The sequence below is a fragment of the Larus michahellis genome, chromosome 7, assembly GCF_964199755.1.
Source record: "Larus michahellis chromosome 7, bLarMic1.1, whole genome shotgun sequence".
Lineage (NCBI taxonomy): Eukaryota > Metazoa > Chordata > Aves > Charadriiformes > Laridae > Larus > Larus michahellis.
In genome coordinates this window covers 6,291,464-6,308,255 of record NC_133902.1, presented here as the reverse complement: position 1 = coordinate 6,308,255, position 16,792 = coordinate 6,291,464, and the positions used below count along the sequence as shown (strand labels likewise).

The following is a 16,792-nucleotide window of genomic DNA, read 5'->3' as shown; positions in this document are numbered from 1 at the left end:
CTCTCGCCACATCCAGAGGAGAAATGGATCGACTTAAGAGGACAACGTATATATAATTTTTGTTTCCCTTTAAACATATTTTCCAACAAATACAGAAGGAAACAGTATCATTTATAAACAACAAAAAAGTGCTCTCAGGGAGGGGCTCTGAGAAAACAGCACCAAATATATTATTTTTTTAAAAAAATTAAATATTATTTACAAAAGTATATTTCACAAGATAATGTTTTTTTTTTTTTTTTTCCTGCTTTGTATATATTATCATCTGAATATTTATTACAGGGATCAGGATTTCACACCAGATAAATCCACCAGAGCAAAACAATTTAAAACTTACTCAAGCCTGAGCTTTGGGGTAGACGGGGGTGATGTAAACTCAAGGGTGCGCACAGCTTGCCAGAGACGAGGCTGCCACATAAAAAAAGAGCAAAACTTGCTGCTGTTTGTGTTTTCTTGAGGACGTCACCTACTGAAAGCAGCACCGTGGGCACTTGGTGCCCGCCCCAGGAGGAAGTTTCCACGGGTCACATCTCCAGCTCGGAAACAACGGTCCCGCCTTGCTCATCCCAATCAGTAACGAACTGGCTACAGTCGATTCACAGGACCCAGAGGGATGCAGAGAGCGAGGTTCTTTGGTTATGCTCTGAATAATATCACTCTACCAGTCATCAGTTTAGCCTGCCCTGATTGTGGCAGCCACTTGCACACAGATCTGATCATCCTGCCTGGTCACCAGCTCCCAATACTGTCATGTGGCTTAACACAGCAAGTCACAGATGAGTTAGCGGCGGACTAAGAAGTACTTCGTATTTAATGGACACACAGCAGAGAACAAACGCCAATGAGCCTCACAAGCCCATCTTTCCTAATCTCCCCGTACAGTGGATTAAAGTCACTCTCTAGATAATTCTCTGGGTGCTGGGGACGCTCACAGGCACACACATTATTTCGGTATCAGGGCTTGAGGCCAGATTCTCAGCAAGCGTGAATCTGTGGCTGCTGATGGGACAAAACCAATTAAAACCAGATTAAGATCTTGCCGTATTCAAGCTTAGACTGGTTGCCATTAAAAGCGTAACCCCTGCGAACAGTTAAAAACAGCCCAATCTGATGGATCATCATCCTTTCCAGTCCCAAATATATGGATAAAAACATTTACATCTGGTAGCTCTCTGGAGTAACTGTTCTTATTCCTCAGAGCAGTCCTCTAGACAGGCCTACCTTTTATATTGCTTTTTAAAGGCAATCACTCTAAATACCAACATAAACCCACAAGCCCCTGTGCACTCTTTTTCTCAACCTCATACCAATAATTTGGGGTTATCCCTTACTTCTCCCAGCTCCAACCAGACCCTTTTAAAGGCTACGTATCTGGGGAGACTGAAGAGCTCTTCAAAGAATGCAGATCACTTCCCACTAGCTGAAACCCAATAAATTGTCGCGGATCACCAACCAAAGGACAGGAAAACAGGACCAGGCCACTGTCGAAGTCAACAAGATCGCGGGTACTGCAGAGTTTTGGATTTCTACTAGGTTTTTATCACTGAAGGGAATGTGGATGATGGAAGCAGAGACGATCAGCAATGAAAGCTGAAGAATCTGTTTCACAGCCACAGCAGATGGGGTGAAGGCAGAAGCCACCTCCTAGCAGGCAAGCCACAAACTGAGCCAACTCCATCCACTGCAGGAGCTGCGGCCAGACTCCATCTCACTTCCCTCTCCAAGGTTGTAAAGAACAGTGGTTCAAGAGGAGAAACAGCCTTTGCTTAGATGGGCCATCAGGTTTGGGTTTCAACACAAGGACCCAACACGTAACGTCCACCCTGATGCGTCAGTAGCATCTCTGCTCACGTCCCCTTCATTTAACAGCAAATTACTTTCTCACTGCCAGCCCCCCGTCCTGATCCCACAGCTAACCGAGAGTACCTTGGGGGTGGGGGCAAGCGACAACAGATTACAGCTCCAAAGCTTCGGTTTCATAAGGAGTTACAAACCCCTGCACAATACTCTTTCCTTCTGGATTAAGAAAGATTTCCCCCAGTGGATTAACCTACTTGAAAGAATTCCACAAACAAAAATAAAATTCACTCAAAGAGATAAAACTAATTCAGTGAAATAGTCTTGAGTTATGCACCAGATACTGGCTGGACTGTTGCAGAGCAAACTTCACACTGTCATGTATGTCTAACGCAGCTCCCCTCTCACACATGATGCCCCTTCCCCACCAACCACCTCGGGAAGGTCCACAATAATTAAAATGAAAAAATTAAAATGGGAAGGACTTGTCCCTTGCAGTTATGATGCCCACATCTACCCCTCCCCTTTAAACGTCAAGGCAAAGACAATTTCAGGGGTAGGGGGAAGATAAGTTTATTTTTTCTTTCCCGTTCCCCGCCGTGCCTGCAACAGGCTTCTGGGAGTGGGAAAAGGGGGGAAGGTTTTGGGGAGGATACCTCATGGCTTGAAATATCCACCTGTGCAGTACTGCTACAACCGCCAGGCTCCTCTGCTCCCTCCTCTCCCCGCTCTCACACCCCTTCTCTGCCAGGCTCCAAAAACGGAGCTGATGGCTGGGGCCTGGGATTTAAGAAAAAGATTCTGTAACAGCATTTTCCTACTCGTGGTTGTGAAGGATTGGTAAAAGACCCCCAAGGATGCTCAGTGGAGGCCAGGAAATCGAGGGGTACCCTGCATTCCTAAGTTTGTCCCCATACTCCTCTACATTATTTCCTCTCTCTTGCCTAGCACGTGCCTTTTTTTTCACCTGTCATCTCTTCTAAGCTGCAGCTCCAGCCCCATCATTTTCTCCTCCTCTCTGAAGGGCTCAAGAGTCAGGATTTGGTTTCTCCAGCTGTGAGGATGCTCCCACAGCTGTGCTCTGTTGGGATGTTTGGCCTACCTACCCTGAAACAGCGAGCAAAAGGAGAGGCAGGGAATCTCTCCGGCCTTCAGGTCCTCCTCCCCCCCCCCAAACAACAAGTTCATAAACAGCAAACAAAACACAGACTTGCAATTAGCTTGCGGGGGGAACTGGTTATGACTTGTGCTCAGCCGGCTTAGACTGAAGCTCCACTGATGGAGCAGCGGTTTTACGATTCGGAGAGAACGCAGCCGTGAGGTATTTTTCTGTCCATTTAGACAAGTAGATAGTTTCAAGCCTTGGTTAACCAGGACTTAAAGGAGAAGTACAGTTTCAACTTCTGACGACTTCCCTTCGGGCCCACTCCCCACCCCCTATCACCTTCTCCTGCCCAAAACTCGTGTCTTCCTCCCGCACCGAGACCTTCTGATAAAATGCCACCACAGAGCCAACTTCAGTTTGTACTTAAACATTCGTCAACATGGAATGGCTGTCGGGCATTCGGTGCATTCTCTTAGCCAACGCCAGAACAGAGAGAGAAGCAGCCAGGGTCAACTCACAAACAGATACAAAGCAAAGAGACAGAGAGACAGAAATTTAGAGGCCAGTCACCAATAAAGATGGAGAAGGGTGTGAAGATGCTCCCAAATTGCAGAGCCTCTAAATGCATGGAACCAAGCGTTCAGTCACTCTCTCACTCTTGGATATAATGTTCGGTTGGATGGCATTCTCTTACACGCTGGTAGGGCTGGGCTCTTTCCATTCAATCCCAGCCATTATCCTTGATCATGTGAGCTAGTTCAATGATGTATTTGCCTTCTTTATACTTCTGGCTGCTTTCAAAAGCGTGTTCCTAAAAAAAAGGAGAAAGAATGAGATCAAGACGATATCTGAAGGTAAAGTTGCAGTTACAGATCAGATCCAGGAATCCTGGTACGCCTTAGCCCTGCCTACACAGTAAACCAGTCCAACTGCAGGTCTTCCTGCTTGCTTTCAGGAAAATTATGTTGGAAGAATCTTAAATCCTGCTTCTAGCTGCCTTTACAGGGTGGAAAAAAAGAACAGTTGGCACCATGTAAATGTGCAGCTTTTTGCAGGCCAACGGCAACTGCTCCTTCAGCTATGCTTTAGGAATCATCGGTGATAAAACCCACCTCTCTCTAGTGGTCTGAGAATTTGTTAATGTTTGTTAAGAACACAGAGGTTGTCTGATGAACCATGCTGTGAAAGCACTACCATTGGGAATGAGACGGATTATGGTAAACTTCATGTGGAAATGGAGCAAAGGAGCACCGAGGGACGAGAAGAACCCACTCTACACAGGTGTGTGCCTGCAGCTACGGAAACACATGGTGCTTCAACACTGCAGAACCGAACAAGTAAGGAAGTCTACGGGATCCCTAACCAGGAGGGACTCCCGTTATGGAGGCTGCATCCCCAAAAGCGGTTCAGCTCTGCTCGGGCGTGCTGTGTGCGTGCATGTCGTGCATCTGAAAGAATGTAATTCGACTGCTGGAGAGGCTTGGGTTTACTGCTATGTTTGTAACATTTTGTATTTTGTTTTACAATAAACTCAATCTACGTATTTAGTGTCCTTCTCCATTTGTGATATCCATGCTGTGTTTCTGCACGAATTCCCACCGCATCAGTTTTTGATGCTTTACTTTTTATAGCCTTTCAACTGGTTTATTAAAGAATATTTCTGTCCAGAGGCCACAGATACAATATATGTTTTGTTTAGACACTGGGCAAAATGTTTTGACAAACAAGTACGCTGCGTGCCTCCTGAAGCAGAAATTAGGACGTAGCATAAGCCTTTATTTGAAGGTAATTGAATTTATGAAGAGCAACAGACAGCAAACAGATTAACTCATGTTCAATAGCATTTCCAGTGGGAAGGACACAGGATTAACAATATATGGATCATTCTGTTATTCTGGTATTGTCTGGGAAAAAAGACAATATGAAGCACAAGACTGACTGAAGTTAATCTCATTTATGTTAAGTATCATTAAGGGATGCCCACCGAAATCAGGCCCACAGTGTATATCCTTAGTAAAAAAATACATTAGCCAAAAAGAGCTCCTGCTCTGAATGGATGCAACAAATCCAAAACAGGAGGGAAAATGGAAATGCAGGATGGAAAAGAGACATGGCTACAGACCTGCATTTCTGGTCCTCAAGTTAATGGTCTTTCCACGAGACCACATTACCATACACACACCTTCAGAAAGGGCTGGAGCAAAGACGTACACCGGAAAAACAAATGATACTGATACTCACATATTTCCAACCCAGTGTGGTTTTGCAGTTTTCACAGTAAATATCTGCAACCGCATGTAATCCTGTTAATAACACCCGCTCCTCTGCAGGGCCACAACCCACATTAACTCTGGGGAAAAAGGAGAGATGCTCCCTATTAGCATGTCTTTCCACAGCAAGACGCTACAATGAAGTTGACAGCAATTTCATTGCCATATTTGAAAACATAAGCGGGAGGTTCAGGATACCGAGTACCGCAGCTGTGACCGAAACAGAGATCTCTTGCGGTTCCCGAACAGAATGAAAAGGTGAAACCGAATTTTTATTCAACTAAAAATTCTATAAAGCTTTGAGCAGAAGATTAATAACATTCTAGTAAATTGCACTAATTATGCATTGGAGAAAGATTTTCATTTTCAAATTGATAAAATGGTACTTTTACTTGAAACGGAGACTTGAAAAATGTAACTGAAATCAGTTTTTCTGAAAGACATCCCAGCAGTGATCTCACCAAAACTATTTTCAGTTATTGGGAAATTTATATTTATTTTTTATGCTAGCTCTAAGAAGTTTGTATTTAGATATTACTTATTCTCTACATTTACAAAACTATGACTCTTTGGTCCTACTACATTTCTCTGAGAAGAGAATGACTCATCCATTAGATCTGATGATAAAAAAAACGCCTTTTCCTCGCTCTTTATCTGAAACCTCAACATAAAATCAAAAATCAGTGCTGTTTCCCGTCTCTTTCTCCAAGCATTTTCAGCAAGCTCCCAAGTCTCAGGCAGAGGTTTTCTAAAGGAAGGCTATCCCTTTATTTTCTTCTTCATGAGGGCTTTCTGAATTCTATCCTAAGAGATGCAGAGGTGACACGTACGAAGTTATACTCACACTGAATTGAAGAGGTATGCTCGTCCTTGGCTTCCTTGAAAGGACTGAAAAGCAAGAAAACAAAATTCAGTTGGCTGGTTGGTAGAAATAAAGCTAAACCAGGACCTGCCCCCAACGACCGCATTAGTGGTAGTTATAGCAACTGTTAGCCAGGGCCTGAGAAACGCACATCATTACAGTCTTCGAGATGGAACGAGCACAAAGCAAAATGTCAGGAGGAGATAAGCACTGATGAACAGAGGTCTTGTCCTGCGGACGGCAAGGGAGCAGCTGCCTCCAGCTCTAATACCTGCCCATTTCACAAGGCATACTGGCAGCCCACCGGGAACTTCACCTGATATTACCAGCAATTCCAGTGCCATACAAGCCCAACGGACTTTTCAAAGAGTTAAGCTGTTTTCTCTCTTATATCCCAGCAATGCCTATTTTCACCCTTTCCATTCTGTTTATGAATTTCACACTACTGCCTTAACCTTACCTAATGCAGCCTTGCTGCCAAATATTGATTTGAATCTCTTTTCTAAAAACAAGGTGCTCACAGAGGCTTCCCATTGCCCTGCCAGTTTTGAAACACTGCTGTTGCACTTGACGGCACACAAATTCCCTGCAGGACTGGGACTCATTTGTGCTGTGCACACAAATACAACTTCCACTGTAGTCATTTTACAAAAGACCTGAACCTTGCTGAGGTGTCTGCAAGCCTTCACATTCCCACTGATGCCAGGCAGATCTTCAGGACTGGATCTAAACACAGGATGAGATATAACTGGATAAAGATGAACGTGGACAAAAGAGAACCACACAGCAGCAAAAACACACCAGATAATCACCAGTCATGGCAAACCCTCTCTGTCCCACGTTTCCTTGGGCTCTTATAGCATCACCGTGAAAAGGCAGCATTTCGAAGAGAACAGGGCAATAGCAGCCTGGCAGGACATTTCCAAGGGCCAGCAGGCTCCACTTGTGTCATGCCTGTAACATTACCCTGTGATGGTGCCTCGCGTACAGGAGCTGGCTCACACATAGCAAGTGCTACCTGCATTTTTAATGTACTTTGACAAGCACACACTGAATTAAACATTTGGTGCTTATGAACAAGAGCACAGTTGCTCTCTGCACGCAAGTTACCTTATGAGATACCTCAGGGAATGTAGGCACCAAGGGGAAAGGAGCTGGGAAAGCCAAAGAGCAGCTTTTCTGGACCATTTAATCGTTTACCTTGCACCTTACCAGGAAGCTTGGAATACTTAATGGTTTTCTTAAAACTTCAGCTTCTACAGACGCGCAACGATTTCAGACTAAATACCCTTAAAAGGGGGGAGACAGAGCTTTGAGAGAAAAGAGCAACATTCAAGGTTTAACATCCCTGTCCCACTAACACTGGTCCTTTGTTAAGAGAGATCTGACCCTGGGGCAGCACATACAGCAATCTCCAAGAGGTCCCTGGGCTTCCCAGGTTGTCCCCTTCCATCACTCCAGCCCTAGAGACACATCCCTATGCCTGCCCAACCGCTGCCTCACAGAGTAGCAAAGTCAAAGCCATGGCCAAGAACCAGCAGATGGATCTGGACCCTATTTCTTACATTTACACACATCTCCATGAATTAACTGCCTCCTCCGCGCTGGGGAGGCTGCTGTGTGTTTCCAGCTAATGGTCCTAATTCCCAGAGCTGGGTTACCAACTCATTAGCTCCAACGAGTATTTCTTGGGTGCTGCCTGGGGTAACAGCAAGTAGCTCTGTAAGAGCCTGTAAGACATTCTCTTCATCATGAGTCCTGTTCACATGAAAGGCAGAGATGGGAAATCCGCTCACCAGCAGGAGAGGACAAAACACATTAAAGGTGTGATTTAAAACTGCCCTGACAAGACAACAAGTACAGCCTGTCACAGCATTTAGCTTGAGGCCCTTATTGGTGACAAGGTACTCTCTGGAAGTGGCGAAGGCCCACTAGAAAACCCCCAGTTGTATGAACGTACATAAAAGGCTCCCTACCAGGGAACAGAGGCACCTCTGTGGGCAAACAGACACCACGGGCCATGCAGGCAGGGAGACATATCCAGCAAGGAAAGCTGCCTGTGAGGTCTGGCAGCAAGGGCTCTGCCAGCTATAAAGTCACTGCCTGGCAAAAAATACTGAGTCAGTCCTGGAGGAATAACTGTTCTTCAGAGGAATCCCAAGCCCAGTATTAGTTGCCACCCAGGGCATAGAAGAGCCACTCTGGATTCAGAGAGGACGCCTGAGGCACTTGGATATCTCCTTCACTCAGACAAAAGCAGTGCCCTGAGGAATGCCTCTTTTCTTGGGCAGGAATTAAATAGGACACACGGCTCAAGCATGTTTTTATAATTGCATTTATTAGAGAAGCTTCTTTTAATCCTTCTGCAGCGCTCAAAGTTCTTTATTATTGTTATTGTCAGCTGGCTGATACCTCACACGCCAACTAGGTCTAGCCTGACTGCTACAAAACACACACTGCATTGTTTCAGCCTCCTGTGCGGTAAAGTAGGAACGCACACCAAGCTGATGCCCCCCAGGCCAGAAAGGAGAGTCCAAGCAAGACCCAGGCAATGTTCCACCTTGCTGCGGCAAACAGCAGGGGCTTTGGCTGTCCGTGCTGCAGATGAGGGATAGCAGCCTGGAAGGATAGACCGCGGATGGGGTAACAGGGATGAAACAGGAGGTCCCACAGCAGCATGCGTGTCATCAAAGCAAAATGAAAGCAGATGAAGCTTGCTAACCATCCAGGCCTTCCCAGCAAATACTTTTCCATAAACACCAAAATGACTAAGTTTGCCAATAACAACAACCATGGGAGCAAAGTTTTTATTGGTACAGAAATAGGATTTTCCATTACTGCTGTACAAAGGCCTGTCTTTCATAAACAACAAAACCAAACCCATCAGCTTTGTGTTCGGGGCTCACTGGACACTATTCCAGCCCACTCCCAGGGGACAGCAGCATCCTTTCAGAGGTGCCCTTCCTTCCAGCTCAAGCCAGCGCGCTTTAGGGGATCTAACGGTGGTCACTGCAAAAAACCAATCACATTAACGATCTCCTGCCCAAGCAGAATTTTTCAACATACCACTGCTTAGCTTCCAGTGCTGCTGCCTGTCTTAATACTCACCCTCCAGCTAGCTAAGGATTTGGCAAATCATGTAAGAAGCAGCGAGAAAGGTCTGGCAACCACCTCAAGCTCACCAGTGCATTTGCTCTCTGCAAGACTAAGCTGACCGTATATAAAGGTAGCACAGGCAGGTTTTATCTGGGTGTTGTAACCTCAACATTTTCTGAAGACGTTCCTTCTCTTCTGGCACTCCAAAGAAATTGGCACATGCTGTGGGCACTATGAAATCAGAAGAAACAGATCTATTTATACACAAACAGATGTTCTTTGCTTTATTTATTTATTTATTTAAGAATCACACAAAGAGATTGCCACAACAGGCTTGGTTTTCCCTGAACAGTGACAGTCAGCACTGAGACCTACTTTCTACGCTATGCATTTTCTCTATGTAAATTTTCTTGATATACATTCAAAGGCGTATCTCACACTCGTGCTTATAAATCCAGACTTGTCATTCTCTGAAACAACAGCTCCTGGCATCACTTTCCAGCTGAAAGAAATGGAAAGGATTTTTTTGTTGCTGTTTCCCACTGAAAGCCCAAGCACATATTTTTCTCTGCACTGCTAACGCTCAATGTCTGGCTGGAAACACATCTGTATATGCCAGCAACAGAGCTTTCCCTCCCCATCCTGCCTGAGCCCTCTAAAAAAAACAATACACGCTTTTGAGATGTGAAATACACAACAGCTTTCTCCTCCTGACTGCTCACATTCAAAAACCTTCCCTGCTCCTGGGTGCTCCGCTCAGCGTGGAGGCATCTAAAAGCTGCAGGGCCTAAGGAGTGCTGATTTGAGTACCCAGGTGGGAAACCACAAGCCTGGAGTCAGCTTTTTGGCTGCAGATCCTAGCCTGCCAAGCTGTCTCTTGTTACAGCAGAAGCTCCATGTTAAGATGCCTTTGGCAGCTGCTCTGGTTTAAGAAGCTCCTATCACCCAATTTACAGACACTCATTATGGCCCCTTCAGCTGTGCTGATTCCAAATTAGATCTGTGAAATCATTCTTTTTAAAAACAAATACTTGGTGGGGGGTAGGTTGGTTTGAGGGAAATAGCTTTTTCTCCTTGTACCATATCATGGATGCAGTTTAAAGGGCAACCACACAGACTACTTAATAAACTTAATAATCACAGTATGGGGGCAGACACAAGTCCTTTGGAGTAGGAAGTTCTCAAACTAAATTTGCTGGCAAAGAACCAGAGTGCAGAACTGCAGCTCTAGTGAGAGACAGTCTGCAGAATAGGGAGTTTGGGTTTCACAGACGCTGTTAAACCAGATCTGCCACAGAAGGAAGCGTAACACGCAGCCAGCATCTAAGAAGTGCCAGCTCCTTTGCGGTAGACACGTTCTGCTTGCTAGAGATGGACTCAGCCTGCAAGACTCAAAGCTGAATCCTTATATATTCAATACCCATGACCTTGGGAGCTGTTGTTTTGGTTTAGTCCATTTGTTATATTCTGGCCTCAATCCGAAGTGCTGAATCTACCGTTTTGTCTGCTGTGAGCAAGACGCATGACTCCTTCAGAGCCTTCTTCAGCATCGCAACAGCACACAGACAACCACAGACGCTGAGAAAGGCTATACCCCTCCGTCACTCCAGCCTGTTCCACATTCCACCTGCCTTCCACTGCCATCAGACCTTTGCATTTGCACATTCCTGTTACTGGTGACCGCTGGAGATGCAGAAGGAAATTTTCACATTCAATCAGTACAGCCAGGGAAAGGCATGAATTCTGAATGTGCTCCAAACACGCCTACGCACCATACCCCTTCTCCCTGGTACCTACAGCTTCTCATTCACTGCGCAGCCCACTCAGCAGTTCCACACACTGAACAGATGATAGGATTAATACCCTAAGTCTTTGTGATGGCATTCGACAATAGGCTAAACACAAAAAGAGCTGGCTGGAATCATCTGGAAAAATAGGAAGCAGTTGCCAGGACTAAATGGCTACATACTGATGCTTGTTCTCTGCAGACTGCAGCACTGAAAACCCCCACTTACCTATATCCAGCTGGCAGCCGTTTAAGAAGCCAATAAAACAAAAATGAAAAGGCAACTGGTCCCAAAGAGGTACAAGGGGAAAAAGGAACAGAGCGTGCCCCTCCATGCTACGCTCTTGAAAGCTACAAATAATTCTCACTGCAAGGATGCAAACAGGAACAGAGGGGCCAAAGCCACCCCTGGAGATCACCAGCAGTCGACACGTCCTAGGCAATGCAAAATCGTACCACCAGGAGAAGCCAGATGACCACAGCCATCTGGACTCCTCAAAAAAGGATGTGTTCTCTGTACTTGTGATAGCCCCGCTGGGACAGTGCAATTCAGTAAGAGAAACAGTATTATAAACTCCCGGGTTTAAAAGGCAGTGAAGTCTGTGGGAGAAAAATTCATCCAACGCTATTCGGAGATAGCTCTGTTATCATTTACTTTCCACCTACACGTACAACTTTTGTTTTTAAGTTGACTAGTCATTTCCACAACACTCCCGGTAGGATTTATCTATTCTTGCTGCTGATTTAGCCTTTAAACACCTAAGGATGAGATGGTCTCATAAAATACAATCTGAATAGGGAGAGGAGACCTTTAAGTATGACCAAAGCCTGATGTCAATCCAACTGAAGCACACAGGAGTTCGCATATAAAGATATGCTCTGAAACACAGGCTCTCTTCACACTCATTCCACTCCCTCAAGTATTTAATTCCTATCAGCTGCTATCCCACCTAACAATCAATATCACACAGAAAGCTCTGCCTTAATGGCACCTTTCAAGCCCTATTAATTATGGCAATAATAATTTGATTAAAAAGATAAGTCCTGCGATGTGTTTAGAGGTACCAGCACTAGGCATATGATGACGCTATGAAGAGGTTACTTGTGAGTCACTGTGCAGTGGAAAAAAAGTTGGGAAAATATAACTACAAAAATACCTGCCGCAGATTCTGGGGGCTGCCCTAGACAGCGCGAGCCATTTCAACCATCTACTTGCATCACGCTCAAGTATTTCCTAAGGGAGCACGAGTTCAATTACTTGGTCCCTGTATCCGTACAGACTACAGAGACCTCCTCAGGCTTTGTTAATTCAACCTTGTTCTTCCTTACGGAAGGGACAGCAAATGATCAGATTAAACTGAGATTCAATTTTGCTCCGATTATGTGAGATACAGAGCCATGTCAAGGGAACCAGTTACATTATTCCACCTCACGCACAAATGTGACCTTATCCTGTCCAAACCACATTCCTGAGTTTTAATTGAGTTTTAATGTGGGTCCTTAATGCTATTTAAAGACCAAAGTCGATATAGAATTAGTGGACCAAACTCATCTCTGAAGTAATTCAATTAATTCAGCACGCCCTTATTCCCCAGCAGCTTACGTTACTGTGCGAATACACAGTGAATAACTATGAGTCTGCCGTGTTTCATCCTAGGAACAGCTACATCTGAGCAGTTTTACACCATGTTTGTGTCTCAGACTACGTAGTCTGTGAGAAGGGAGGTGCACAGACTGGAAAGATGAAAGATTTTACAACGTTGGTTTGTTTGGGTTTTTTTTTTTTTTTGCATTCTGATGGAAGTTGCTATTACAGTTTTTTATTCTGCCTCCTGACAGCAGCAGGTGTTCATTCAACTGCCTCGTTCTCTCCACACCGGACACCAGCAGGGACGAGCCATGTTTCTGATAAGAGCCTTTTGTCCTAACAGGAACCAACTCAGCACTTTCAGGGTACAGGATAGGTGGGGAGAGACTGCAGCCAGACAGGGCAAAAGCTCTGAACACACATCTGCAAAAATACCAGCAGGTTATCCCACGGGCAGCACCTCTGCCTCCCATGAAATAAATTATCTGCTGCTCAGAAAAGGCTGTATGGTGATGCTGTCAGGGAAAAGGTCAATGTAACAGAGCAAATTATTAGTGACTGAAGAACATCACGCTTCTGCTCCATCCCATTTTAGTGGGGGAAGCATCGATTCCTGCTTTTTGTGCGAGAAGAGAACCTTTACCCCTTGGAACTGTTTCACGTTTCAGAAGCAATGCTGCGTGAGCTGGGTCCAAGTCCTCTGTCCTGTGCCACAACCAGAAGAGACGGAAGGGCAGACTTCCCAAAGAGGCTGGAAGAAGTCAGCTGTCACCGCCAGCTAAATCCATCTTCAGATCTACTCAAACCTACAAGAGCCCTTTAGCGCTCACACAGCTTTCATATCACAGGCTCCGCAGTGCTCTGAAATCCAGGTGTTCCAGTGCCACATGCCAGCCTCCCTCCTCCTGATGCTTAAAACATTCCGCTTGGCTCAAAATTCAGGCAAATTTTAGTAGTAGTTAAATTCTATTTTTTTAAATAAGGACTTAGAACAGTTTTGTTTGTTTGGGGTTTTCTAAGTGAGATTCTCTCATCTTTTCATATTTGTAGGAGCTGAGATGAAAAAAAAATCAGCACTGTTCACAAGACTTCCAAAAATGCTAAAAAAAAAATACCATGAACCACAAGCGGACATGCAGCACACGCTCTGTAGTGTTATCTCCGTAACATCAATGCTGCTCAGAAAATGGAAAACAAACGGGACCATACAGATACCCGATCCCATCAGAAGCGAGCCATGAAACGCAGCTCTGTCCTGTTCATCGGAGCGGCTCTTGCACACACGTCAGCACAACACAAAGGTGACACCAATGCTCTGATGGGTCTGTGTTGCTCCCAGGCAGATAGGCTGTACACACTGATTTAAATGGGTCAGGATCCAGGAGCAAATTCCCAGTTATTAATTCATGTGTCAGTATGACTGTCCATTACCACCAGAGGGGAGAGCAAGAGATTTCTTTCAAAGGGAAATTTTATATTGCAGTTGCAGAAGAGAGACCTCTTTGGAAACTTTGCAATTAATGAAGATCAGTATTTAGGGAAATATAAATTGCCTATAATTGAGATTTTTGTTTTTCCGCAAGTACAAAGATTTCTAACACAATTTAAACCACCACTCTGCTAAGCTCAAGCCTGAGCAAAGCTCTGTAAAGCATGTCAAAATTCAGAAAGTAGTTGCAAACTGCTCTGTCCCCTTCTCCCTCCAACATGCCTGGCAGGCTTCCCTCTAGACTTTGACTCAGTTCAGATGCAACACTGTTAAATCTCATCATGTTAGCACGAGTCCTGTGCTATTCAGCCTCCTTATTAAAGCCCTGCACTCCCAGACTCTGCTCTGATTTATTTTTAAATGTGTTCCTAGCCCACAGACTTCAAAGTGAAATTTCAAAATGTGAATGCTAAGGGCAGAAACAACTGAAGACAAATAAAAAATACACCAAATTTACTACTTCTATAAAACTTCAGAGTATTTTGGGGCTTCTCTTATGATTTTTGATGGTCTCTGGTTGCTGCTGCTGCTGTGCTTCAAAACTTGATTTTAAGAGGAAAAGGATGGAAATACCGTGGTAAACAAAGCAGATGCAGTATCAGAGTAATTGCTTTTAAAAGTGAGTACTGCAGGAGACAGACCGCCCCTCTTCTCTACAGCCCAAGCAGGGGGGATAGATGTGTGTGACGAGGAGCCCCACAGCCCCAGGAGAGCAGGGAGCACAAGCACCGCATCAGGGAGCGACCTCTCCCTTCCCCTCCTCTTCAGCTTCCCTCTGCCAAAGGAAAATCCATTCCTGCATTAATGCAGCACTGGGAAGACCTGAGGAAGAAGAGCAGCACAGCTTCTGTGAGCACGGACACCTGCCACATGCCCTCACTTCAGATCAAGGATTCAAGATCTACCAGAGTCCTTGCAGCTAGGAAGGGAATTTAGCACCAAGTTCTTCAAGCAGGTCCAGTTTTCTTCTTGTGGGGTATACACTTTGTACCCAGTCTTTCCCCTGCCTCTTGCTGCCAGAAAACAAAGTGCTGTATAATACAAATGTACAGTGCAGGTAAAACTCTGCCTCCTGGGAAACGAATCTCTTTTTTTGGGGGGGGGGGGAGGGGCGGGGAAGAGTTAAGAGATCTAGGCTTTTCTAATTATCTCCACCAACTTCTGGAACTACACATGTATTGACACTAGAGTGCTTAATCAGGCAAAAATAAGAGCTTTCATAACCCCACAGGAAAAGGGAGTGGGGAGAAAGGACAGGCATGTGTCTTAGAGATCTGTTTCATTTCCCACAGAGCATTCCAAACGATAAGCCAAGCCATACCACGGAAATGGCCCTGGATTCGGGACAGGAAGCTATAAATTCCTGTACACAGAAAGACCACAGGTTAGTTCCTGCTGGACTACAAGTAGAAGACCACTTGCAACGGAAGACCAACATTTACCCAACATTAAACCAAGAAAAGCCACGAAGGTATGCCTGCTGGCAGAAGCAATGTTTCTTCCTATGAATTGCACTGAGCTTCTCGCAGGAGCACTGCCATGAGCCCTGGAGCAGAGCAGGCCATCCCCCACACGGTGCCTGAAAGGAGATGGTAAACTCCACATTCACTGCACGATCTAGATGACACAGGATGCGAGAAGGAAATCAAAATCTGCATCTTCCAGGTCTTCATGCTGGACCTGGGGCCATACTGCTGGTTAACCCTGATCCTCCACGGTTTCACTGCCAACAAACACCAGCATTCCCAGTTCAAGGGTGTTGAGATGAGTTTGGCATCTCTGGCACTTAAGTCAGTGACATCCATTGAATGTGAACCTTTACATTTTGGTACGTAGAAGGGCAATATGGAGAGAAGCACTTTGTTATTCACTGTGAAAAACTACAGAAGATGAAAACAAAGCCCAGCACTGTCTTTCTGGATACGGAGAGATGAAAAAACGCATTTTATCCTGGTGAATCTGCAATTGCTACAGCAGCAGCTGTGGGGGTTCTCCCCCATCTTTGAGCACTGCTCTCTTCCTGTAGGTTGATGCCAGCCAAAAGCATCCAACAATCAAGTAATTTTAAAAAGGAGTGGCAGGGGGAGGGTAAAGCCCTTTCTTTCCATATTAATTATTGCTACTGTATGGGTTTTAGAGATAAACACAAGACAGAACTGGGATGGAAGATGGAAACTGCTAATGCAACAAGTTATTTAATTAGCAGGATAATAGCGACTGTCCATGTATCAGTGGAACACTGTATTCCATTAATACAGCCGCTAAGCTCACAATAGCACCAACGCTGACGATGAGAGCAGACTTGCTTTTCAGCAAAAGCAGATCCGTCCGGGGCAGCTGCTCTTCTCTGACCCTGGATAAGATCTGCTGCAGTGAGATGAAGCCACCGTATGTACCCCTTACTGCTGAGAGAGTTAATAAAAGTTTATCTTTCTTTGTTCAATCTGCTACGTAAATTATGAATGTTCATCTTTACTATAAAACACAGGTTGAGGTACTGAAATTCATCTTATTGCTGTAGATGTGCCTTCTATAGCAGCTGAACAAAAATGTGTGCACCAGAGAACAGGTCCCACTACACTGAGAGTTCTCAGCAATGCCAGAGTCGGGGGCAGGCCCAGCCTCTTACACGTTTAAAGCAGAAGACGCGTGTACCCATGCCTGCATTTCTGCCCAGCCTCTCCTCTCAGAGCTGGACTGGAATCGAGGTGTTCATACTTGAGATACTCCATAAGCAACTAAACTTAATCTGATTTTAACTCATCCCTTCTGTGGCAATCACTGCTGAAAGGAGAGAGG

At 45.1% G+C, this 16,792-nt stretch overlaps 1 protein-coding gene across 1 annotated transcript in view; it reads right to left on the bottom strand.

The window, feature by feature from the left end:
* Positions 1-243: 243 nt before the first annotated feature.
* YPEL2 (yippee like 2) overlaps positions 244-16,792 on the bottom strand; it is a 37,528-nt gene continuing 20,979 nt past the window's right edge. The window contains exons 3-5 of the mRNA XM_074594991.1: positions 6,017-6,060; positions 5,144-5,252; positions 244-3,713 (exon numbers count right to left, since the gene is read on the bottom strand). Coding sequence (XP_074451092.1) covers positions 3,624-3,713; positions 5,144-5,252; positions 6,017-6,060 — 243 coding nt within the window. The 3' untranslated portion in view covers positions 244-3,623. The remainder of the gene's footprint in view (positions 3,714-5,143; positions 5,253-6,016; positions 6,061-16,792) is intronic.